Source organism: Pygocentrus nattereri, chromosome 6 (genome assembly GCF_015220715.1).
Source record: "Pygocentrus nattereri isolate fPygNat1 chromosome 6, fPygNat1.pri, whole genome shotgun sequence".
NCBI lineage: Eukaryota > Metazoa > Chordata > Actinopteri > Characiformes > Serrasalmidae > Pygocentrus > Pygocentrus nattereri.
In genome coordinates, this window is record NC_051216.1 from 13,775,929 (window position 1) to 13,801,755 (window position 25,827).

The 25,827-nt window shown below is 41.6% G+C and overlaps 1 protein-coding gene across 3 annotated transcripts in view; it reads left to right on the forward strand.

Annotated features, from left to right (window-relative positions):
* LOC108423893 (coiled-coil domain-containing protein 148) overlaps window positions 1–25,827 on the forward strand; it is a 115,147-nt gene that overhangs the window by 34,595 nt on the left and 54,725 nt on the right. For all 3 annotated transcript variants that reach the window (XM_017691515.2, XM_037539019.1, XM_037539020.1), the window contains exons 8-10: window positions 13,141–13,236; window positions 14,861–15,048; window positions 21,619–21,757. In XM_017691515.2, coding sequence (XP_017547004.1) covers window positions 13,141–13,236; window positions 14,861–15,048; window positions 21,619–21,757 — 423 coding nt within the window. The remainder of the gene's footprint in view (window positions 1–13,140; window positions 13,237–14,860; window positions 15,049–21,618; window positions 21,758–25,827) is intronic.

The window sequence follows — 25,827 nt, forward strand, 5'->3', positions numbered from 1 at the left end:
TCTCTTCTCCCCCTCCATCTTTTTCTTCCCTCTCTGTCTTTCTCTTCTACCTCTTCATCTTTCTCTCCCTGTCTGTCTTTCTCTTCTCCCTCTCCATCTTTCTCTCCCTGTCTGTCTTTCTCTTCTCCCTCTCCATCTTTCTCTCCCCATCTTTCTCTTCTCTTTCTCCATCTTTCTCTTCCCTCTCAGTCTTTCTCTTCTCCCTCTCCCCCCTTCTCTCCCCGTCTGTCTTTCTCTTCTCTTTCTCCATCTTTCTCTTCCCTCTCAGTCTTTCTCTTCTCCCTCTCCGTCTTTCTCTCGCTGTCTCTTTCTCTTCTGTCTCTCCATCTTTCTCTCCCTGTCTGTCTTTCTCTTCTACCTCTTCATCTTTCTCTCCCTGTCTGTCTTTCTCTTCTCTTTCTCCATCTTTCTCTTCCCTCTCAGTCTTTCTCTTCTCCCTCTCCGTCTTTCTCTCGCTGTCTCTTTCTCTTCTGTCTCTCCATCTTTCTCTCCCTGTCTGTCTTTCTCTTCTACCTCTTCATCTTTCTCTCCCTGTCTGTCTTTCTCTTCTCTTTCTCCATCTTTCTCTTCCCTCTCAGTCTTTCTCTTCTCCCTCTCCACCCTTCTCTCCCCATCTGTCTTTCTCTTCTCTTTCTCCATCTTTCTCTTCCCTCTCAGTCTTTCTCTTCTCTCTCTCCATCTTTCTCTTCCCTCTCTGTCTTTCTCCTCTCCCTGTCTGTCTTTCTCTTCTGTCTCTCCATCTTTCTCTCCCTGTCTGTCTTTCTCTTCTACCTCTTCATCTTTCTCTCCCTGTCTGTCTTTCTCTTCTCTTTCTCCATCTTTCTCTTCCCTCTCAGTCTTTCTCTTCTCCCTCTCCACCCTTCTCTCCCCATCTATCTTTCTCATCTCTTTCTCCATCTTTCTCTTCCCTCTCAGTCTTTCTCTTCTCTCTCTCCATCTTTCTCTTCCCTCTCTGTCTTTCTCCTCTCCCTGTCTGTCTTTCTCTTCTGTCTCTCCGTCTTTCTCTCCCTGTCTGTCTTTCTCTTCTCCCCTCTCTATCTTTCTCTCCCTGTCTGTCTTTCTCTTCTCCCTCTCCTTTTTTCTCTCCCTGTCTGTCTTTCTCTTCTCTTTCTCCATCTTTCTCTTCCCTCTCAGTCTTTCTCTTCTCTCTCTCCATCTTTCTCTTCCCTCTCTGCCTTTCTCCTCTCCCTCTCTGTCTTTCTCTCCCTGTCTGTCTTTCTCTTCTGTCTCTCCATCTTTCTCTCCCCATCTGTCTTTCTCTTCTCTCTCTCCATCTTTCTCTCCCCTCCCTGTCTTTCTATTCTTTCTTTTCATCTTTCTCTCCCCATCTGTCTTTCTCTTCTCTCTTTCCTCTCTCCCTTTGTGTCTCTCTCATCTCCTCTTTCTTTCTTTATCTCTCATTCTCTTCTGTCTCTTTTTCTCTTATCATCCTTTCTCTCATCTTCCTCTCTCTTTCCTCTTTCTTTGTATCTTCTCCTTCTCTCTCCAGTTTCTCCCTTTGTCTCTCTCCCTCTGTCTCTCTCTGTTTCTCTCTCTGTTTCTCACTCTCTATCTCCATCTCTCTCTCTCTCATGAATCAATTCGCTACATTTCAGGCTTCACAGGCTTATATAAAAGTAAAGTTATGTATGTTTTTAAAATCCATCTTGCCAGAGCCGTCACGCTCAAACCAGTTGATATCTCTTACAGTGAGAAAGCGGCCTTCGTTCTCCAGAAGCTTTAAAGCTATTTGGTCCTAAGTGCCTTGCTGAAGGGCATTCAGGCAAAGCTCCCCACTATGAGTCGGGACTGCAGATAGAGTTCACCTTCTGCCAGCTCCTAATAAGTGATCCTAAAAGCCTGGTTTGGTGAGTGTGTGATGGAGCCACATTTGTTTAATAAACAAAAACCTTGGATTATTTAAACCAGGACTTGTTTTTTTCTGTTTCTAAAATGACATCTGATTGCCCCCGTGGATTACAACCCCAATTCCAAAAAGTTGGGATGCTGTATAAAATGTAAATACATGTAAATAAAAACAGAATGCAATGATCTGCAAATCTCATAGACTCATATTTTATTCACAATAGATCACAGAACATGTATCAGATGTTGAAAGTGAGACATTTTACCATTTCATGAAAAACATTAACTCATTTAGAAATTGATGGCAGCAGCGCATCTCAAAAAAGTTGGGAGAAGGGCAACAAAAGGCAGGAAAAGTAAGTGATACTAATGGGTGGTAATAGTACTAAAACAGCTTGAGGAGCATTTTACAACTAACTGACATGACATCACAAAAATGTTCCTCAGCGTAGAATTGCAAGGACTTTGGATATCCCACCATCTACAGTACATAATATCATCGAAAGATTCTGAGAATCTGAAGAAATCCCTGTATGCATGGGACAAGGCTAATGGTCAATATTGGATGCTCATAATCTTCAGCCCCTGTCACTGCATGGGCTCAGGAACACTTCCAGAAACAACATGCAGAGCAAATGCAAGTTAAAGCTGTATCATGTAAAGAAGAAGCCATATGTCAACACGACCCAGAAACGCCACCGTCTTCTCTGAGCCAAAGCTCATTTAAAATGGACTGAAGCAAAATGGAAAACTGTTCTGTGGTCAGATGAATCAAAAATTGAAATTCTTTTTGGAAACCACGGACACCGTGTCCTGCGGACTCAAGAGCAGAGGGACCATCCTGCTTGTTATCAGCATACAGTTCAAGAGCCTGCTTCTTCGATGGTATGGGTTTGATTAGATAATAAGTGATACAATAGTAGACATGGCCCTGCCCCAACTTTTTTGAGATGCGTTGCTGCCATCAAGTTCTCAGTGGGATAATATTTTTTGTGAAATGGTAAAAAGTCTCACTTTCAACATCTGATATTTGTTCTATGTTCTACTGTTAATACATGATGGATCTATGAGATTTGCACATCATTACATACTGTTTTTTTTACATTTATTTACATTTTACAAGGCATCCCACCTTTTTGGAATTGGGGTTGTAGTTTTTTCCCTGATCCACATTTGTAGTCAGTCAGCCAAGACATGTTTGATATCTGAGGTTTGTTTCTTTAGTTTTACAATGGAGCTGCAAGACTAACGTAGCTAATACGTAACAGAGCACTGCACAAACTGTATTCCTAAATTATCACACACATGCATCAAACCATGCCAATAGCTTTGCTTCTGTGGTTTCAGAGACTATATGACACACTGTTATCTATACAAAATTGACAGTGGTATAAAAATGGAAGGGAAATTGTGTAAATGTATTTTTTTATTGAACTTACTTACTTACTGCCAAGTGAGAAGTTGATAGTGTGTAAGAAGGAGACGGACTTTAAAAACTCACATGTTTTCAGCAAGGCCTGTTTCTACATTTAAACGTTAGTGCTGTTCTTCCTACAGACATTCATTTGCAGATTCAGCTACTAAATATTGTCCACTGTTCAAGTAACAATGAGTTGATCTAAGTCAGGTTTCCCAAACAAAGATGATTCTTACATGGTAGAGAGAGCATCATAGTGACCACTCTCTCTACCAGTTAAGATGATCTTAACACTAAGACTCTTTTGGGAAACTGGGCCCAGTTATTGTGTTCTGCACAGCGGAGCTTGTGGTGGAAACATGATCTCTCAAGAAAAGATCTCTTCTTTGAGAGACTTGACCCCTGATGACCCAAACACACATCAAAGGAAAATCCCTTTAAGATTCCAGAGATAAAGACCTGATTCCTACAACGCATAACACTTTTGAAGTGCTTCATCAAACGATGAGACAAATCTGGGAAAATGAAAATGCAGACAGGAAATTATGACAAAGCATTTTTGTTTCTTGTACATGGTTTTCAATTTCCTTTAGAATTGCATCCTATATCAGACACACCTGGTGCCCCCTATGACTGAGAGAGAGAGAAATAGAGGTGAGTGGTCAGAGAATGCTGTCTATTTCCCTTTTACCGTAACTCCAACATAAAGAAAGCTCAGCTCATATATTCATGCTCTATGGTAGAGTGTTAGATCATCAGTGTGATAATAAAATGGTAACTTCATAGGAGAAATTGGAATGTTTAATGTGCTTTAATGTCATTAATATTTAAGGAATTTTGGACCTTTTCTGTTGGTCAAATGGTAAAAGGCAGCAGGCCTTTGACATAACTTGAAATCATCATCTGCCCTTTATATTGTGTCAAAATTTCATCATAAATAGACCAATAGAAACTGTCCAGAACTACTTGGTGTAAATAATTTCTACATTTACATGCTTCAAAAATACGGAAGATTTTCCTCCTCCTGCAAAATGACCTTTTTGGTGCTATGATGTCTTGTTGTAGCAGGAACAAATGTATCATATTTGTTGGAAAAAAAAATTGGATAACTTTACTAATCAGTAAAATTTTTTCTTCGGTGTATGGCTTGGAGCATGTTGTCACTGTAGTAAAAAAATAGCATAACTCCAAAATCTTGAATTTTTAGTGTGTATTATCATCATACACGCACACACACATGCACGCACGCACGCACACACACATTCTCCAAACCGCTTGTCCTTCTGGGCCGTGGGGGGTTCTGGGACCTATCCCACTGGTCATCAGACGGAAGTCAGGAAACACCCTGGACAATTTGCCATCACAGGGCAGACACATAGATATGCACACTCACACACACACACACACACACACACACACACACACACACACACACACACACACACACACACACACACACAAACACACACACACACACACACTCACACCTAGGGACAATTTATCATTTACAATTGGCTTGACTGCATGTCTTTGGACTGTAGGAGGAAACCCACACAGACACTGGCAGTATAAAATATAATATAAACATTTTTAGATAGATAGATAGATAGATAGATAGGGGTTTGGTGCGTTGTGGATCGGGCAGTGGCCAAAGGCGTGGTCCTTGGCGTTCTGATCCTCGGTTGCTGAAACTGGCTTTTGGAACTTGGAATGTTACCTCACTGGCGGGGAAGGAGCCTGAGTTGGTGCGCGAGGTTGAGAGATACTGGCTAGATATAGTCAGGCTCACCTCAACACACAGCTTGGGCTCTGGCTCCAATCTCCTGGAGAGGGGCTGGACTTTATTCTGGAGTTGCCCATGGAGAGAGGCGGCTGGCAGGTGTGGGCTTTCTCAGGCAAAGAGAGGAGCTGAGCTGTCAACTGATCACCACCTGGTGGTGAATTGGATCAGGTGGTGGGGGAAGATGCCGGTCAGACCAGTCAAGCCCAAACGTATAGTGAGGGTTTGCTGGGAACGTCTGGCAGAAGAACCTGTCAGATGGATCTTTAACTCACACCTCCGTCAGAGCTTTGACCAGATATCGGGGGAGGTGGGGGACATTGACTCAGAATGGGCCGTGTTCCACTCCTCCATTGTTGAAGCGGCTGACTGTAGCTGTGGTCGCAGAGTAGTTGGTGCCTGTTGGGGCGGTAATCCTCAAACTCTGTGGTGTACATCCCAGGTGAGAGATGCCGTCAAGCTGAAGAAGGAGTCCTACCAGGCATGGGTGGTCTGTGGGACACCAGAGGCAGCTGGCAGGTATCGACAGGCCAAGCAATCTGCGGCTTCAGTCGCCAAGGCAAAAACCCGGGTGTGGGAGGAGTTTGGTGAGACCTTGGAAAGTGACTTTAAGTCAGCTCTGATAAGATTCTGGCAAACCATCAGGTGACTCAGAAGGGGAAAGCAGTGTGCCACTAGCACTGTATATAGTGGAGATGGTGTGCTGTTGACTTCGACTGAAGACGTCATTGGACGGTGGAAGGAATACTTTGAGGACCTTCTCAATCCCACTGACATGTTCTCCAGTGAGGAGGCAGAGTCGGGGGACACAGGAATAGTCTTGTCCATTACTGAGTCTGAAGTCACTAAGGTAGTTAAAAAGCTCCTTGGTGGCAAGGCTCCAGGGATGGATGAGATCTGTCCGGAGTTCCTCAAAGCTGTGGATGTTGTGGGGCTGTCTTGGCTGACACATCTTTTCAACATTGCGTGGACATCAGGGGCAGTGCCACTGGATTGGCAGACTGGGGTGGTGGTGCCTCTTTTTAAAAAGGGGGACCGGAGGGTGGGTGTGTTTCATCTACATGGGAATCACACTCCTCAGCCTCCACTGGTAAGGTCTATGCAGGGATACTGGAAAGACAGTCCGGCTTATATTCAAACCTCGGATTCAGGAGGAGCAGTGCAGGTTCCGTCCGGGTCGTGGAACACTGGACCAACTCTTCACCCTCTCCAGGATTCTGGAGGGTTCATGGGAGTTTGCCCAACCAGTCCACATGTGCTTTGTATTTATTTGGAGAAGGCTTTCGACTGTGTCCCCCGGGGTATTCTGTGGGAGGTGCTTCGGGAGTACAGGGTACATGGCTCTTTGCTATGAGCCATTCAGGCCCTGTACAAACAAAGCAGGAGTTTGATTTGCATGGCTGGCAGTAAGTCAGACTCATTCCCAGTGAGAGTTGGACTCCGTCAGGGCTGCCCTTTGTCACCGATTCTATTCATAATTTTCATGGATAGAATTTCTAAGTGCAGTCAGAGGATGGAGGGTGTCTGGTTTGGTGATCTCAGGGTCACATGACTGCTGTTTGCAGATGATGTGGCCCTATTGGGGACATCAGGTTGTGAACTTCAGCTTTCGCTGGATCGGTTTGCAGCTGAGTGTGAAGCGGCCAGGATGAGAATCAGTACCTCCAAATCTGAGGCCGTGGTTCTCAGGCGGAAAAGGGCAGAGAGCCCTCTCTGGGTCGGGGATAAGCTCTTGTCTCAAGTGGAAAGTGGAGGAGTTTAAGTATCTCGGGGTCTTGTTCACCCTGTGACCCTGATGGAGAAGCAGCTTAGAAAATGGATGGATGGGGTCTTGTTCACGAGTGATGGTAAAAGGGAGCGGGAGATTGACAGGCGGATTGGTGCTGGGTCAGCAGTGATGCGGGCTCTTTACCAGTCTGTTGTGGTAAAGAAAGAGCTGAGCCATAAGGCAAGGCTCTTGATTTACCAGTCGATCTACGTTCCCAACCTCACCTATGGTTGTGAGATTTGGGTAATGACCGAAAGAATGAGATCGCGAATACAAGCGGCCTAAACGAGTTTCCTCCGCAGGGTGTCTGGACTCTCCCTTAGAGATAGGGTAAGAAGTTCGGTCAACCGTGAGGGACTCGGAGTAGAGCTGCAGCTTCTTCACGTCGAGAGGAGCCAGCTGAGGTGGTTTGGGCATCTGGTTAAGATGCCTCCTGGATGCCTCCCTCAGGAGGTGTCACAGGCAAGTCCAACTGGGAGGAGACCCCGGGGAAGACCCAGGACATGCTGGCATGACTATATCGCCCAGCTGGCCTGGGAGCGCTGCGGAATCCCCCGGGGGAGCTAGTGGAAGTGGCTGGGCCTTATTGCTTAGGATACTGCCCCTGCGACCCGAATTGGAGAAATGGAAGATAATGGATGGATGGATGGAAGAAATGTTTTACAATGTATATTTCTAAAAGTATTCACTCACCCATATATATCATTGAATTCAGGTCTTCCAATCACTTCTTGGTGTATAAAACCAAGCACCTAGGCCTGCAGACTGCTTATAAAGACATTAGTGAGAGAATGGGTCACACTCAGGAGCTCAGTGAATTCCAGCATGGTACCTTGATAGGACGCCACCTGTGCAACATGTCTAGTCATGAAATTTCCTTGCTACTAATTATTCTACAGTCAACTGTCAGGGGTATTATAACAAAGTGGAAGCAATTGGGAATGACAGCAACTCAGCCATGAAGTGGTAGGCCATGTAAAATGACAGAGCGGGGTCAGCATATGCTAAGGCACATAATGTGCAGAGGGCACCAACTTTCTGCAGAGTCAATCGCTACAGACCTCCAAACTTCATGTGGCCTTCAGATTAGCTCAAGAACAGCATCCAAGCCTTATATCATAAAGTGCAAGGCAAAGCGTTCAATGCAGTGGTGTAAAGCGCCACCACCGGACTCTAGAGCAGTGGAGATGTTTTCTCTGGAGTGACGAATCACACCTCTCCATCTGGCAAGCCGATGGATGTGGTGAAGTTAGTGGAGAGGGGATTATGGTGTGGGGTTGTTTTTCAGGAGTTGGGCTTGGCCCCTTAGTTCCAGTGAAAGGAGCTCTTAATGTTTCAGAAGACCAAGAGATTTTGGACAATTTCATGCTCCCTAATTTGTGGGAACAGTTTGAGAACATTCCTTTCCTAGTCCAACATGGCACCAGTGCACAAAGCAAGGTTCATAAAGACATGGATTAATGAGTTTGGTGTGAGAGAACTTGATTGGCCTGCACAGAGTCCTGACCTCAACCTGATAGAACACCTTTGGGATCCCAGAAGAGTTAAAGCTGTGATAGCTGCAAAGGTTGGGGCAACGTCATATTAAACCCTACGGATTAAGAATGGGATCTCACTCAATTTCATATGCGTGTGAAGGCAGATGAGTGAATACCTTCGGAAATATAGTGCATATCATCCATTTGAAGAAGTGTTTGTCCTGGTTGTACCACCTTTCACAGCAACAACTGCAACTGCAAGTGCTTCTTGTAACTGGAGATCAGTCTCTCATGTTGCTGTGGAGGAGTTTGGCCTACTCTTCTTTGCAAAATTACTTTAATTCAGCCACATTGGAGGGCTTTGAACCATGAACTGCCCATTTATAGTCCTGCCACAACATTTCAATAGGGTGCAGGGCTTTGACTAGGCCATCCCAAAATCTTCCTTTTCTTTTGATCCATTCAGAGGTGGACTTGCTCTTGTGCAAATGTTCAGTGATCTTTGTGCCTGAGCTTCAGATCATGGACTGATGACAGGTTATTCTCCTGTAGAATCATAGGAAGCAGAAGTCATTGTTCTATCAATTATGATGAATCACCCGGCCCCTGCATCCCCACCATCACACTACTGCCTTGCCCTTATTGTGGAATGCTATGTTAGTTTTACAACAGATATTATGGGACCCCTGTCTTCCACTGTGTTCCACTTTCAACTCATCAGTCCATAGAGCATCATCATTCCAAGAGGCTTGGAGTTAATTAGGTTGTTTATTGGCAAATGTGATACAAGCCTTTATGTTCCTCTTGGTTAGTAGAGGTTTTCACCTTGCAACTCTGCCACAGACAGCATTTTTGCCTGGTCTCTTTCTAATGGTGTAATCAGGAATGCTGCCTTTATCTTGGCAAGAAATGAGTAGGGGGCAAATATTTTTTCATGGCATTGTCATTTTGAATTTCCAGTTATTATAAAATGTTCACACAATGTAAAGAGCATCTATTGCTCTCAAATGGTCTAAAAAATGAAATATAAAATGGTGTTACATAGTTTTGATAAGACAGCAATGTTATATATGAATGGAATAAGATACAGACTGCTTTAAAAGCAAGCTGCAAAACCAACAGGGATCAGTGGTGGTCAGTGACTCTCTATACATGATTACAACCAATCTGGCCATTGTAGCCAAATAGGCTTGAAGAGAGACTATCATGACCTCTCGACCTCAATCTGAATGCTAGCTCAGAAAAATACTTGCCTACTCCTTATTCTCTTCACATCTTCACCTCTCTCTCTCTCTCTCTCTCTCTCTCTCTCTCTGTTAAGAACAGAATCAAGCTCATCATATCATTTAATATACCCAGCAAGGCAAGATGCTACATTCACTATATGGACATATATATTGGGACACCTACACATTACACCTACAGAAGCTTTTATGGCATCCCCTTCTAAATCCATAGACATTAATATGGAGTCGGTCCCCGCTTTGCAGCTGTAACAAATTCACCCAGCCATGCCTTTATGGACCTTACTTTGTGCACTGGGGCTCATTTCATGCTGGAACAGAAAATGTTCTTCCCAAAACTGTTCCCACAAAGTTGGAAGCATGCAATTGTCTAAAATGCCTTGGTCTACTGAAGCATTAAGATTTTCCTTAACTAGAACAAAGGGGTCTAGACCAGCCCCTGAAAACAACCCTGGAAGCATTATTCTTCCAGGTTAGGGAACCAGCCCGGAGGGTTGCCAGTTCGATTCCCTCTGCTGACATTCCATTACTGAAGTGCCCCTGAGCAAGGCACCTTACCCCCAGTTACTCTTCAGGCACCATGGATAGGGCTGCCCACTGATCAAGGCAAGTGTGCTCACTGCCCCCTAGTGTGTGTGTTCACTAGTGTGCATGTATGTGGGTGTTTCACTGCACAGATGGGTTAAATGTGGAGGTCTAATTCTGCAGTTTGCAAACACAGTTGGCTGATGGTTCTGAATTCAGTTAAATTCACTTCCTCCACCAAACTTTACAGCTGGCACAATGCAGTCAGGCAAGTAATGTTCTCCTAGCATTTACCAAACACAGACTCGTCCATCAGACTGCTAGATAGAGAAGTGTGATTCATCACTCCACAGCATACGTTTCCACTGCTCCAGTTTTTTTTTTTTGAGTTCATTAATCTTCTAATAGTAAATTAACACAAAAATAATTGGTATATTACATTCTGCTAACTTGTTATTTAAAGTTCAATGAAAATTTTAAATCAACTGGGTTACTTAAGTTTATAAATTAACACATGAATAATTTTTGCAATGTGTGTTTATGTACAAACCGAGTTTCAAAAACATTGAAACAGTAGGTAAACTGCACATGAAAACTGGGAATGTTATGAACTGATCAAAATACTTGCTCACACTTGGATATAAAAGGATCATCCAGGAAAGGCTGAGTTCTTTATGACCAAGGATGGGGTGAGACTTACCACTTTGCCCAAATTCATCAGTAAAAGATAAAAAGATTAACAGAATCTAGAAAAATCTCTGTACATAAAGGAAAAAGCTAATAAATGCCTGTAACCTTTGATCTCAGACATCCCATTAAAACCGGCATGTTTATGCAGTGGATATCATGACATGGGCAGTGGACACATGTATTATGATCTGATGAGTCAAACTTTCAGATTGTTACTGAAAATAGTGGCCGTCATGTCCTCTGGGCCAAACAAGTAACAAACCATCCAGATTGTTACCAGCATAAAGTTCAAAAGCCAGTGTCTGTCATGATATAGGGGGTACTAGTGGGTAACCTGCCCATCTGTGAAAACACCATGAACAATGAAAACACATTTCCGAGCTGTCTTTTTCAGGGACGCCTATTCTTATTTCGACATGACCACACCAGCCCACATTGTGCACTTGCATGCCCAACTTACAACAACAAAGGCCCTTTATGGTTTCAGAGCTGAAGACTTGTATAGCAGCAGAATGGCAAAAAATTCCATGCCAGTTTGTGTTTTCAGTCCTCAGGTGTTTATTAATATTGACATAACTTTTTTGGAGTGTGTTGCCAGCATCATATTTGGAATGAGTAAATATTTACAGAAAAACTAAAGTTCATGTCTTAAAACATATATTATATTTTTATACAATTTTTCAAAGGTCAACAGGTTTTACTAATCACAGCCTTTTTATTAGTATTTCACATACTCTTCTTACTTTTCTGAATTATAGTAAACAGGGGGTGTACAATAAAACAGAAATGCCTCATGAAATGCTCATACTCATTGGCCATTTCATCAGAAACACCTACTATGTGGGTGCACTTTAACAGGTTTAGAATTACTGATTGTTGTATATTATTGTATACTGATGCATCATTTACAAACTCTAACATTTCTAGAATTGGAAAAATCCACCATAGTAGCACCGCTGGCCAGATGATGTTTAGGTGATGGACAATTCTCAGCACAGCAGTGACAGAAAAATAGTGCTGGCATATCAGGAGGTATTGTGCTGGTATGGCTGTACCAGGTAAAATGCACAAAACCTTGGTGTGGATTTTTGTATGACCAGGTTTCACTCTCAGCTCCTGATTCGGTCATGCGGGTTTCTCCTCTTCAGTGTGCAATACTGCAACTCACTCTTGAGTAGACTTTTTCTGAATGTAGTTCATGACAGACCTAGAATCCAAAAACATGACTCATCTTCAGTCTTCCAATATTTACAAATTACTCCTTTCCCTTCACTTGCTTCATATAGCTTCCCACACCAGATTTTAAAGCAAGATGCTTGCCTACAGAACCATAAATAGACCTAAATAAATAGTCTTCAAGTTTCAAGAACCACTAACCTTCAAGATGCAAGGAAGACAAGCATTAAGGCTCTTATCTATCCTGGCACACAGGTGGTGGAATGAACTTCCACTGCCTGAACAGTAATTAAAAGAATAGTGATTAAATGCTTAATTTGTGTGTTGTCTTGGTTAAGCCCAAGGTCTCTAAATGACAAAAACCAAACAAAACAAAAATTCAAACAAGAAAAGAAACATACAAAGCTTTTCGGGTATTAGACTTTGTGTTTCTGTTTTGTCGACTGTTTTTGGATCGACACTGATATTGAACTTCATTAAGCAAGCCTCGTCTGTGAGCATCTGGTACCGTCTGCCACTGTTACATTTATAAAGCAATCTGTGAGTGTAAATAACTTTTTATAGGTTTAACCCCTTAAGCTACACTGTTAGAAATAAAGGTTCAGTGCAGGTACATTTCTGTTTATAAAGGTACAAACAATGTAAATGTGCCCTCAGAGGTACAACAGTGGTTTTAAGGTCCAGTTTTTCTTTACCTTAAATAAGTTTTTCCAGACGAACAGTACGTATTTATGTCTTTTCATAATCTAATGTTTTAAAACAGAACAATAAAATAAAAAGCCTGGGCATGTGGAGTCAATGCAATTTTATTATGTTCCCTGACTACAGGTACTAAGATGTACCCTGAGAGGGTATCAGCCCAGTGACAAGAGGGGCACTACCACTCTTTTTTCTGAGAGTGTAAGGCTTTTACGTTTTGCAATGCACCAATTTAAGGGTCCTTCCTAGATATGGAGGAACTTTTTGGAGGAACACCCACACATTTTACTTCCACAAACCTCATGTAGGGTTCTCTCTACAGAACCATCCATTGAAAGGAACTGAATGTGGCTCTTCAATAGCATCATTTTAAAAACCCTGTGGCACCTTTAATTTTCAGAGTGTAGAAGTTTTAAGTTGCGATTTGAGAAAAGAAACTGAAGAAATATGGCAGAGATTTTACGCAAGTGAGTTTCATAAATTGGCAGCTATGAGTTTCTCTCTCTCTCTCTCTCCAGGTGGTATTTGTGAAGGAACAGCAGCAGGGTCTGATGGACAGGCTGGAAAAGGAGTGTTTTTCACTCCAACAAGAGCTTTCTGCTTCTGGACTTGAGGTACTAATAACACTGCTGCTTCTTTTAGCGCTGTTCATCACTGTGTATTTTAGCACACCGATGATGTTTTCGTCAGTGTATATTTTAGCACCGTGCTGTCGGTGTGATAAAATCATCACACATTTATGCTCTAAACAGCATGTCTATGCTGGTCATGTGCTGTTAACTTATATATGATCTGATTTAGAGTGTAGTATGAAACCTAACACACTGTACAATTTCAATGAAATCAAGCTACATTTGTTTGCCTGCACTGTGATTCTCAAACCTGTTAACTGTAGAATGATTACAGCTCTGTGGTAGAGTGTTGCGTGATTGTGTTGCTTTGAAGGAGGTGTGCTTAGACAGGGTATAGGCAAAATCAGAATTTCTGTAAACATAAAATTTGGCTGTAGTTCCATGTGGAGGTATCCAGTCACTGTGGCAGAGCTGAGGTTTTGGCGTGATTTACTAATACTTTAAGTTATTTTCAATTTTTATTATTTTATAATTATTATTATTATTATTATTATTATAAACAAAACCGACAAAACATTGGCAATAATAGTAAAATCTTGTTGGGTTTGAGGTTCTAATGTTATGGCAATGATAGTAAAACCTTGTTGTGTTTGAGGTTCTAATGTTAGGACATATTAGAATTTATTTATGTTTTTCCTGTTTTTCAGCTTTCAAAATCTGGTATTGCTGTTTTAAGTACTATTAAACCCAGTGAGTGATCCTATGTGTTTGGTAACACTTGCAGCTAAAGCCAACAACAATTTAGCCAATCATTTACTCTTCCATAAGATGATTGGTAAGCACTATTACTTGACCAATAAGTGCACCAGAATGTACACTAAGATGATATGTAGCTAGTAGCCAGTTTGCTATGAGGCGCATATGGCATGCCGCAGTCCTCCAGGCCCTGAAAGCCATTCTCATTTGTGGTTCTTACTATTTAATGTTATCACTACACCATGGGGTCTGAGAGTAAAGCAATTTCAATTCTTTGTATGTCCTGTACATATTGTACTATTGACAAAAAACCTGACTTGACTTGACTTCTGTTCTCCCCACCGTCCTTGCAGGGCTTCCTGCCGGCTCTCACAGCCGTCATTGGGGCCCGGGGGTCGGCTGTACGCTACAGTGCAGTATATCATTTCATAGCAGCCAATGAATTCCATTTATTAGCAAGCAAGATAGCCATTTTAGATGTCCATCAACCATGGTTATTATGATAGTTCCAGCTTTACCTCGAGCAGGTGAAAAAGAACTAGAACCATAGATGTAATGTGCGGTGGAAAAATTCCTTCATTAAACTCTGAAATGAAGTGTGGGGCTGGTAGCACAGGTTCATGAATATATGACAGACATTGACCAAAGTTCAGAGGCTATTGACCTGAGAAAAGAAGTTTAAGAAGCTTTCTCTTTATCTAGTATCTTAGTTAACTTACAGGATAAGTATAAACTCCTGTAGCACTGCAGCGCTACCAGTACTATCCACCCTGAAGTAAGCTTTCTGCTGTTGTGATATAATGCTCATTTTTTTTACAGTGTGCAATGCATTTAAACTTTATGCAATATATTGATCAGATATGTTGAAAGAAGTGAGATTTGCCTCCCTAAAAATAGTACTCTTCCACAGGCCAGTCTGGACTCTGCAGCAGTGGATGAGTGTGTAGCTGCTCTGGTGAGGGTGCCGCAAGAGGTCTTGACCGCAGACTGCCCTTACACTGACCTCAAACTGTCCCTCATCACTGCCTTTCACTCGCTATCAGACAAATACACACAGCGTCTGGAGACAGTGCACAACAGGCTGCTGGGCATGGACAGGTGACTCATGTTCTTCTTTTACAATGTGAAGAAGTAAATAAATGATATAAAATTGATCAAATAAAAGAGCATGCGTAAAATACAATAAAGTAACAATAAATGTGTAAAAATTAAAAAAGAGAAATTGATGAAATTCTGAACATTCTGAACTGAAAAGATAAAACATATCAAATACATTCAGTGAAGGAATAATCAAGGTATGTGAAACATAGAGAGAAGCCAGGTTTCCATCCAGCTGTTGAATTAAATTCAAACTAATAGCTGAAATGTCACAAAAATAATTTAGGCTTACTTTCTATCAGCTCTATACAAGAGAATAAGTCCCACAACTGCATGTCTATAACATTTTTCAGCTGCATCTTATTGCTGTTTATATCTTGTCATATCTTGTCCTATTTTTTGTTCAAATACAATTCAAAGTAGATTTATAAATCACTGGTTTCTCTTTTTATTTGCAGTGTTCTAACTTTTTTGCAATTGGGTTTCTATTTTCCAGTTCCCAAACTCCTTGTTAACCACAAATTAAACCTAGTATGGACCACATCTCGTTTGCAAGCTCATTTGCTGAGCAACAGACTAGGCTTTGTTCATTATTAGCAGTGTTAGCAGTTCTGGGTGAAGGTCCTGTAAGGCCTGCTTCTCCAGAGTTCAGATACCAGCAGCCTCCAGTGTTTTTTAAGTGTGTTTACTAAACAGCTTAGAATCTCCAAAGTAATAGAGCTGGATTTAAGCGAAGGCTGGCTGCATGATGTTGAAGCATTGATGCATATTAAAAGATGAAAGCAAATGCAGGAAACAAACATACAGTCATATTCACCAAGGAGCACACAAAACCTTTAGAGCATGCTAAACTTTAATGAGCACAGCTGGCACTAGTTTTGTGACTGATTTAGCATGACTTGCCATTTAAATTATGTCAAATGCAAACTCTCTAATTCACGAATTCACTCAGGGAATATTTTGACCAGTTGTAGACATGGAAAAGACTTTGGAAAATCACCACAAAGAAAATAAAAGCAATTGCTAAATATCAGTTTACTGCATCTGGTGTGCATCTGAGTAATTCAAAATCACAAGTTTGTTTGATTTTGGCTATAGAGGTGATATGCCACAAAATATGTTTGTATAACAGCCTTGTACACTGCCCATCACCCTCTTCCTCACAGTGCACAGTTAATTAAGGTGCCTGACCACCATCGCAGCTTCCCCATTGCTCATTAAGCCCAATTAATAGCTAAGCTCAGCTCTGAGGACCTGTGAGAGGGGGCCTCGAAACGGCAGCCACATCACAGAGTCTAAAGAGCAAGCTCTCCAAACTCCCCATGGGGGGCTGATGACTCACACACTGTTATCTTGCTGCAGAGGACAGTAAGGCAGGGAACAGCAGGAAAGATGATAAATAGGGACAGGAATCTGTAATCAGGAAAATTGGAGGGCCTGATTATCGATATGATTTGTGATCAAACCCCCCCCTCCCGCCATGCTGTGATGATGTTAGAGCTGTCGAGTTTGTGTGATATGAATTTTCTCAGTGTCACTTTGAATGAATGACACTGCTATAATATGTGCTGTACAAGCTTCAGTGACAGAAGGGTATTTTACTGCTGTGTGGCACATTGGAAATCAGTCAACCTCTCATCCAATAGAACTTTAGCAAAAGTTCAGTTTTATCTGGCCAAAAATCTTATTATCATATTGATGTCTATCAGTTTGTATCAATTTAAAGCCCTTTTCTCTGTGTGAGTCAGTCCTAGTTTTTGTAGGTCTCCATTATGACTATGATCATTTTCATTTATGGCATTTGGCAGATCTTATTAAGAGCGACTTAAGGAAGTGCTGTGGTGTCTTATATTTATGATAGCACCAATGTGCCTTCAAGCTGAGGCACTGCCAGAAACAGAAGCCAGTGCTGATGCCTAAGCACTATTGTGATGTTATGAGAATCGTATCGAGTTTATCGAGTCTAAACTCGCCTCTGAAACAGGCATCATATCTTTTCAAAGTGTCACCCAGCACTACTGTGCAGCTCAACACCTTTAGAAGTTAAGGGGCATTTACACTGGACCAACGCAGAAAATGCTACATTGTTGCATTTTAGTTCTGGTTTGATTAGTGCTGGGTGGAAGGATGAAGAGAGGAAAGTTGCAAACAGAGTTTTGGCCCAATTCGATAGGTTTGGATACATATTATATTTAGTCTCCAAGCGTACAGTACAGAGCACTGGTTACACTTTTTCAGTTCCTATGCACGTGAAGCTTTTAGCACCAAGTATTCACTGTTGTATATTCTTCATTTTAATAATGCTTGGCTTTCTCAGTCTGACGTGTGGTGGCTGTTTCACTTGTAGATGGCCCAGCCTCTAGATTTTTCCTTTTGAAAGACTCTTTTAACCAGTTATCCATGATGGAATAGTTCTATACAATTGGAAAGTGAAAGATTTTACATTGACTTGCTCTGCAGATATAAACATAACCAGATAGTGTTTTGACAGAACAATCACTGAACTTATATACTATATGAGCTGAACTGATATATGATATGAGCTTGATATATTTTTTCTTTTTTGCAAATAATTAACAATAACTGTCATATTTTGTTTGGTGAAATGTCTATATTGTAATGGACAGCACCGCCCCCCCTAGAAGTACTAGGTTGAAAGGTTAAAACCCACTATTCTAAAGCTTGTTAAAGAGGCCAGGTGCTCATGAAGTGAGATAAAACCACTGTAACACCTTGAGTGCATTATTGATCGTTAAATGTCAATTTGCTGCATTAATGTGTAATATTATCAATGTGTGAGGGTAAATGTATACATGGCAAGTTTTTTATAAAGACCTTGTTTAAAAAACAAAACTACGCTTTTTATAATTTCCAATTAATAAAGAGATTATAAAACACATTCTCCTGTCAAAACAGCTTCAGAATCTTGTCTGTTGCATTGCAAAGCAGGTATGTACAGAGAATAAAAAGCTTGCTCATTATTCAAAATTGCACACATATCTGAGTGCAGACTAGTCCCTAGCTTTTCATCTGATCTTCATAAATCTGGAGTAAAATGAGTCATAAAAACTAGACGTTGTTTGCAAACATTCAAAGTTTTTTGGAATTTCAACATCATATAATCACCAGATGCCAATCAAATACAGGGCAGAGCTTGCATTGTTAAAACAGCTCACATACAGCTCTAACTCAAAAATGCTGACTGTTAGGAAGAGGTAGTGGGAGTCATAGGTAGTGTTCAAATTTTGGCCTAACTGCTTCACCAGTTGTAATATGCAAGAAAAAACCTGTGTGCTATCCTGGCTATGAGGCTGACATCATATCTGAAAAAGACAATCAGCCAATTGGATTTCAGCAGGTGTTTGACAACATAGTATTGGCCACTCACTACAAACATAAACCTGCTCACTTTTGAAATTTAACAGGTATCAGCCATGGGCAGCACTACTTATGGACATGCAGTAGGACTCAAGTGTCTCATGTCTGTGATACCTTTGTCAGTAGAAGTAATTTAGTAATTAATCTTCTCTTTTCTATAATTGCTTGTTGTTAAAAAACACACACTTTTAAAAATAGCCTTAGGATTTCAGACTAGAAATCTCAATTTAATCATTTCATAAAACAATTTCATATATATATATATATATATATATATATATATATATATATATATATATATATATATATATATATATGAATACAGTATTGCCAAATTATGGTCTTGCCCACTCAGTTTTATAATACTCACCCATGCATTGTCTGATTGTAACCAAACCCTGGCATAAACACACTGAAGAGCTTTACCAGTTTTCAATTGAATTGGCCTGTTTGAGGTGCTACAATGCTCAGGTTAACGATCTAGCCATATTGGCTCAGATAGTGAGTACCATGTGCCCTGCTGAGTGAGTTTTTCTACACAATTACAAATGATGGTTCTTCAAGGGTTCTTTAGTAAAGAAAATGGTTCTAAATAGAACTGTAAAGACTCAAAGAACCCTTTGCATGATTAAAGGGTTCTTTGCATGGTGAAGAAGTTATTCAGTTCTTCAGGAGAATGAGCTGTAGATGATTCTATCTAGAACCTTTTTGAAAAGGATTCTGTATAGCTCTAAAAATGGTTCTATTGTTACAATTGTCAAGCTTGTTAAAATAGAAGAACTTCAAAAAGGTTCGATATAGAACCATCTACAGAACCATTTTCTTTACTAACGAACCCTTATAGAACCATAATTTTCAAGTGTGCAGTACAGCTTTGTAACAACTAGCAACTAAATGATGCAGATTTAATTTAAGTCTATAAACTTGTGTTGCTTATATATTACTTTAATTTTCCCTTCATATTAAGGGAAATTAATGTATGAATAATACATAATGCATCAAGAATAATTTATGAAATGATCAAATACTGTGGGATTTATTTGAATTTGTTGAGTAAATATTGTTAACTCAGTTACTTAATGCAGTTGTGTGGAACCACTTGACAACATTTTTAAGAAAATTATACTTTAAATATTTTTGCGAATGGCCTAGGAAGGCACTTCAAACAAGAGATAAAGGACCTTAGCTTGTAGATGCGATGCCACTTACACAGCAAAATCCCGGTGCTGAATTTATATACACAATCAGTTTTGAATTAAGACCTACATATAAAGCCAGCTGGATACAAATGAATACTGGATACTTCCCACACTGTGGAAGACATCATGCCTCATTCCAGTACTTAAGAGGGGGCGACCCAGTGAACTCAATGACTTCAGGCCAGTCGTTCTAACATCACATGTCATGAAGATGCTGGGGCGCCTTCTTCTACACCTTCTCAGACCCCAGGTTTGACACACAATGGACCCCCTACAGTTTGCCTACAGGGAGAAAGTGGGAGTGGAGGATGCCATGCTATACTTTCTCCATTGGGCCCACTCTTATCTGGACAAGGGTGGTTGCACTGTAAGAGTCATGTTCTTTGCTTTTTCCAGTGCCTTTAATACCATTCAGCCCCTCCTACTGAGAGACAAGCCGGTTAGAATGCAAGCGGAGCCACACCTGGTCTCCTGGATTACTGACTACCTCACTGGCAGACCTCAGTATGTCAGGCTGAAGGACTGTACATCAGAGACTGTAGTTAGCAGCACAGGAGCACCACAACACCACACTGTACTTTCCCCCTTTCTCTTCACATTGTATACCTCAGACTTTCAGTACAACTTTGAGACGTGCCACATGCAGGTTTTTGGATGACTGCCATTGTGGCTTGTGTAAGGGGAGGGCAGGAGGAGGAGTACAAGACCCTTTGTGAAGGAGTGGTGCCGTGGGAACAACCTGCTTCTGAACACTGCCAAGACCAAGGAGATGGTGGTGACTTTCACAGGGATAGGCCACCCACACAGCCAATCTCTATTGAAGGGGTTGAAGTGGAGAGGGTGATGACCTACAAGTATCTCGGTCTGCAACTGGATGATAGGTTGGAATGGTCAGCCAACAAAGACATCCTGTACAGGAAGGGGCAGAGCTGGCTCTACTTCCTGAGGAGGCTGGGGTCCTTTAACATCTGTAGGAAGCTTCTGCAGATGTTCCATCAGACCATATTTGCCAGCTGTCTTTTTTATGCTGTGGTGTGCTGGGGCAGAAGCATAAAAAGGAGAGACAAGACGCCACTGGACAAGCTGGTCAGGCGAGTGGGGATGGCGTGGTTGGTGTGGAACTGGATTCTGTGGTCAAGGTGGCTATGAGAAGGACATTACACAAACTGTTCTCCATTATGGAGGATGATGGCTACCCACTGCACACCATCATCATAGACAGGAGGAGCACGTTTAGTGGCAGGTTGCTGTCACAGAGCTGCTCAACTGATTCAGGAGGTCCTTTGATCCCAGAGCCATCAAGCTCTTCAACTCTTCCCAGGGTGGCCAGAAGAGTAGAGAGAAGAGGGAAGAGGAAAGATGAGGACTGAATCTGAATCTCATGTTAAATCACGAATCATATCTCGTGCTTAATCTTATGTTTCTCTGTCCATCTGTACATATGGACACGCTGCTGCAAATATTGTACTTTCTGCATACCTTATTGCGCATCTTGCACATCTGGACACTTCACTTTATTTCAGTACCAATATCTGCACATATTTATTCATTTGGTATTGTCATTATATGCGTTTACCTGTACCTCCTTGTACAGTCATTATTGCACTGCATCTTTCATTTCAGGTTGTAGATATTATTACAGATTGTTTTTAGATGTATTTTCTATTTGTATATATGCCTGTGGATAGGATCTTTTATATTTATTTTTCCTGTTAAATTGTTTACACCCTTATTACTAAAACTGTACAGTGTTGTGCGTCTGCTACTGGCTGCTAAATTTCCTTTGGGATCAATAAAGTATCTATCTATCTATCTATCTATGAAACACTATAAGAGCTAATTAAATCTGGGGATTTTGATTTAGGAGCAAAAAAAGGTTCAGTGTTTTACTAAGCATAAGGACTGACATCACATAATGTGTTTTTTTTGTTTTTTTTATTCTTATGATGTGTGTGTGTGTGTGTGTGTGTGTGTGTGTATGTGTGTGTATCAGGAACTGTGGCTGGTGTGAAGAAGACCACCAGCGTTTCCTGCACACTGCATGCCAGTATTGTCCACAGCTGAGGAACCACAGAGGCCTTTGTATGGACATGCTTCACAGAGTTTTACCTCACATCTCCACGGCAGAGCTGGTCAGTCCACACTTCTCGCATCATCTCTCTGTGTGCATCCATCCATGGGAATAGGAGGGTTAACTCCCTTGTGCTGTAGTTATAGCATCTACTCTTCTGGCAAGGCTTTACACTAGATGTTGGAACATTGCAGTGAGGACATGATTGCGTTCAGCCACAGGTGCACTAGTGAGGTCAGGTACTGATGTTCACAGAAATAAAGGGGTGTCTGGATACATTTGACATATAGTGTGCACTGTTTCTCATTAAACTCTAGGCTCATTCTATGTGTTCCTCGTCCGTCTGCTTAGTTTAGCTTCTTTTCTTTAATTCAACATCTCTGCCCTGCAGTTAGCTGAGGCAGAAACTGGGGTCAGTGCAGTGCCAAGTCATCTCCTCATCAAATGGATGCTTGATCTCCTTGTCTTTCTTTTCCTCTTAGCTGTGCACTCGAAAACTGGCTGTTCTTCACTCTTTCTCCATTTATCTCCTTATGTTGCCTCTTTCTGTCTCTGTCTCTCTCTTTCTCTCTCTCTGTCTCTCTCTCTCGCTCAGGCCTTTGCAATCTGCTTAAAAGGTTGCAGTGATGAGATAATTCAACTGTTTAAATTGAATATTTTTAATAGCAATTGCTCTTTCTCTTTTTCTTTATTTCTGTCTCTTTCTCTCTTTTCTCTCTAGTGCTTTGTCTTTTGTCTTCCTCTTTTTCTCCTAAGTTTTCTCTCCTTTCTTTTTTCTACCCCTCTCTATTCTCCCTCTCTCTTTCTTCTCTCTTCTTCTTTCTATGTCTTTTTCTCTCTCCACCAATTCCTGTCCTTTCCATTATTCTCTCATTTCTCTCTTTCTCCCTGTTTTGTTTCTCTCTTTTCTCTCTTACTGTCTTTCCTCCCTCTCTCAGTGTCTCTATTTTTTTCCACTAGTCACATTTTACCTTTAATTTGATCTTGGGCCATCAGTCATTTACCCACTTACACTGAAAATACACTATATGGACAAAAGTATTTGGGCACCCCTTCTAATTATTGAGTTCAAGGGTTTCAGCCACACCAATTGCTAACATGGAGGATAAAATTGTTTGCTTCCAACTTTGTGGGAACAGTTTATGGAAGAACCGTTCTGTTCCAGCATGCCTGAGCCCCAGTGCACAAAGCAAGGTCCATAAAGTCATGACTGGGTGAGTTTGGTGTGAGTTTGGGTGAGTTTGGAATTTGACTGGCCCACACAGAGCTCTGACCTCAACCCCATCAAACACCTTTGGGATGAACTAGAATTGAAAATATCAAGCCCGGCGCTCTCGTCAAACATCATTGTCTGACCTCACAAATGCTACTTCTGGAAGAATGGACAAAGATTCCCACAGACACACTCCAAAATCTAGTAGAAAGCTTCCCAGTTGCTGCAAAGTGGACCAACACCATATTAAAGCCTATGGATTAGAGGGGGAAGTCATAAAACATCCTGTAAAGGGGTAATGTGTAGGTGTTCCAATATATTTGTCCATATAGTATATATTAATCAGGTACACACACACACACACATTTTGATGTGTCCTATGATACAGTAGTAGAGACTTGGTGAATGATGTGCTTGGCAGGACACAGGATGTGCAGTGTCACCCTCTCTGGGCACGTCTCACCCTTGGACACACACACACACACACCATCGCCCGCTCATGCAACCTCCGTCTGTATCACCATGACAACCGCCAGGGTGTCTTGCTTGTTCTTGGAGACCTGTCTTCCTGTCTGTTCCAGCTGGGTGCTGAACTCATGGGCACAGCACACACACGCATACACAAATTCTAGAAATGACCGGATCTGACCAGCATCTCAGCACCACATTCTGTGTATGTACTGTATAGTGTATGCCAACTTAAATCCAAATAACTGAAAATGATTGCTGTCTGAGGACTGTTTCCCCCCTTTCTGTCTCTCTCTCTCTCTCTCTCTCTCTCTCTCTCACACACACACACACACACACACACACGTACATGTGTACATGTTTGTTTTTATGCAGTGTTAGAATGTGGCATCATATAACCCCAATTTCAATGAAGTTGGGACGTTGTGTAAAACATATATAAAAACAGAACACGATGATTTGCAAATCCTTTTCAACCTACATTCAATCGACTACACTACAAAGACAAGATATTTAATGTTCAAACAGATAAACTTTATTGTTTTTTGCACATATTCACTCATTTTGAATTTGATGCCTGGAACACGTTCCAAAGACGTTGGGACAGGGGCAACGAAAGACTGGGAATGTTGAGGAATGCTCAAAAAACACCTGTTTGGAACTTTCTACAGGTGAACAGGTTATTTGGAAAAGGTGAGTGTCATGATTGGGTATACAGGGAGCATCCCTGAAAGGCTCAGTCGTTCACAAGCAAGGATGGGGCGAGGTTCACCTCTTTGTGAACAACTGTGTGAGCAAATAGTCCAAAAGTTTAAGAACAACATTTCTCAGCTTGCAATTGCAAATAATTTAGGGATTTCATCATCTACAGTCCATAATATCATCAAAAGATTCAGAGAATCTGGAGAAATCTCTGCAAGTAAGCAGCAAGCCAGCATCTCTGATGGTGTGGGGGTGTGTTAGTGCCCATGGCATGGGTAACTTGCACATCTGTGATGGCACCATTAATGCTGAAAGGTACATACGGGTTTTGGAGCAACATATGCTGCCATTTAACGTCTTTTTCAGGGACGTCCCTGCTTATTTCAGCAAGACCATGCCAAGCTACATTCTGCACGTGTTACAACAGCATGGCTTTGTAGTAAATGAGTGCAGGTACTACAGTCATGGCCAAAAGTTTTGAGAATGACACAAATATTATATTTTCACATGATCTGCTGCCCTCTGGTTTTTATGTGTGTTTGTCAGATGTTTTTATCACATACAGAAATATAATTGCAATCATATATCATGAGTAACAAAAGCTTTTATTGACAGTTAGAATGAGTTAATGCAGCAAGTCAATATTTGCAGTGTTGACCCTTCTTATTCAGGACCTCTGCAATTCTCCCTGGCATGCTCTCAATCAACTTCTGGACCAAATCCTGACTGATAGCAGTCCATTCTTGCACAATCAATGCTTGCATTTTGTCAGAATTTGTAGGTTTTTGTTTGTCCACCCGTCTCTTGATGATTGACCACAAGTTCTCAATGGGACTAAGATCTGGGGAGTTTCCAGGCCATGGACCCAAAATCTCTATGTTTTGTTCCCTGAGCCATTTAGTTATCACCTTTGCTTTATGGCAAGGTGCTCCATCATGCTGGAAAAGGCATTGTTGATCACCAAACTGCTCTTGGACGGTTGGGAGAAGTTGCTCTCGGAGGACATTCTGGTACCATTCTTTATTCATGGCTGTGTTTTTAGGCAAGACTGCAAGAGAGCTGATTCCCTTGGCTGAGAAGCAACCCCACACATGAATGGTTTCAGGATGCTTTACAGTTGGCATGAGACAAGACTGGTGGTAGCGCTCACCTCGTCTTCTCCGAACAAGCTGTTTTCCAGATGTCCCAAACAATCGGAAAGGGGATTCATCAGAGAAAATGACTTTACCCCAGTCCTCAGCAGTCCACTCCCTGTACCTTTTGCAGAATATCAGTCTGTCCCTGATGTTTTTTCTGGAGAGAAGTGGCTTCTTTGCTGCCCTCCTTGAGACCAGGCCTTGCTCCAAGAGTCTCCGCCTCACAGTGCGTGCAGATGCACTCACACCTGCCTGCTGCCATTCCTGCTGCCATGCCTCTCCTTGAAGTTCTTGATGATGCGATAGATTGTTGACTGAGGTGCAATCTTTCTAGCTGCGATACTCTTCCCTGTTAGGCCATTTTTGTGCAGTGCAATGATGACTGCACGTGTTTCTTTAGAGATAACCATGGTTAACAGAAGAGAAACAATGATGCCAAGCACCAGCCTCCTTTTAAAGTGTCCAGTGGTGTCATTCTTACTTAATCATGACAGATTGATCTCCAGCCCTGTCCTCATCAACACCCACACCTGTGTTAATGGAGCAATCACTGAAACGATGTTAGCTGGTCCTTTTAAGGCAGGGCTGCAATGAAGTTGAAATGTGTTTTGG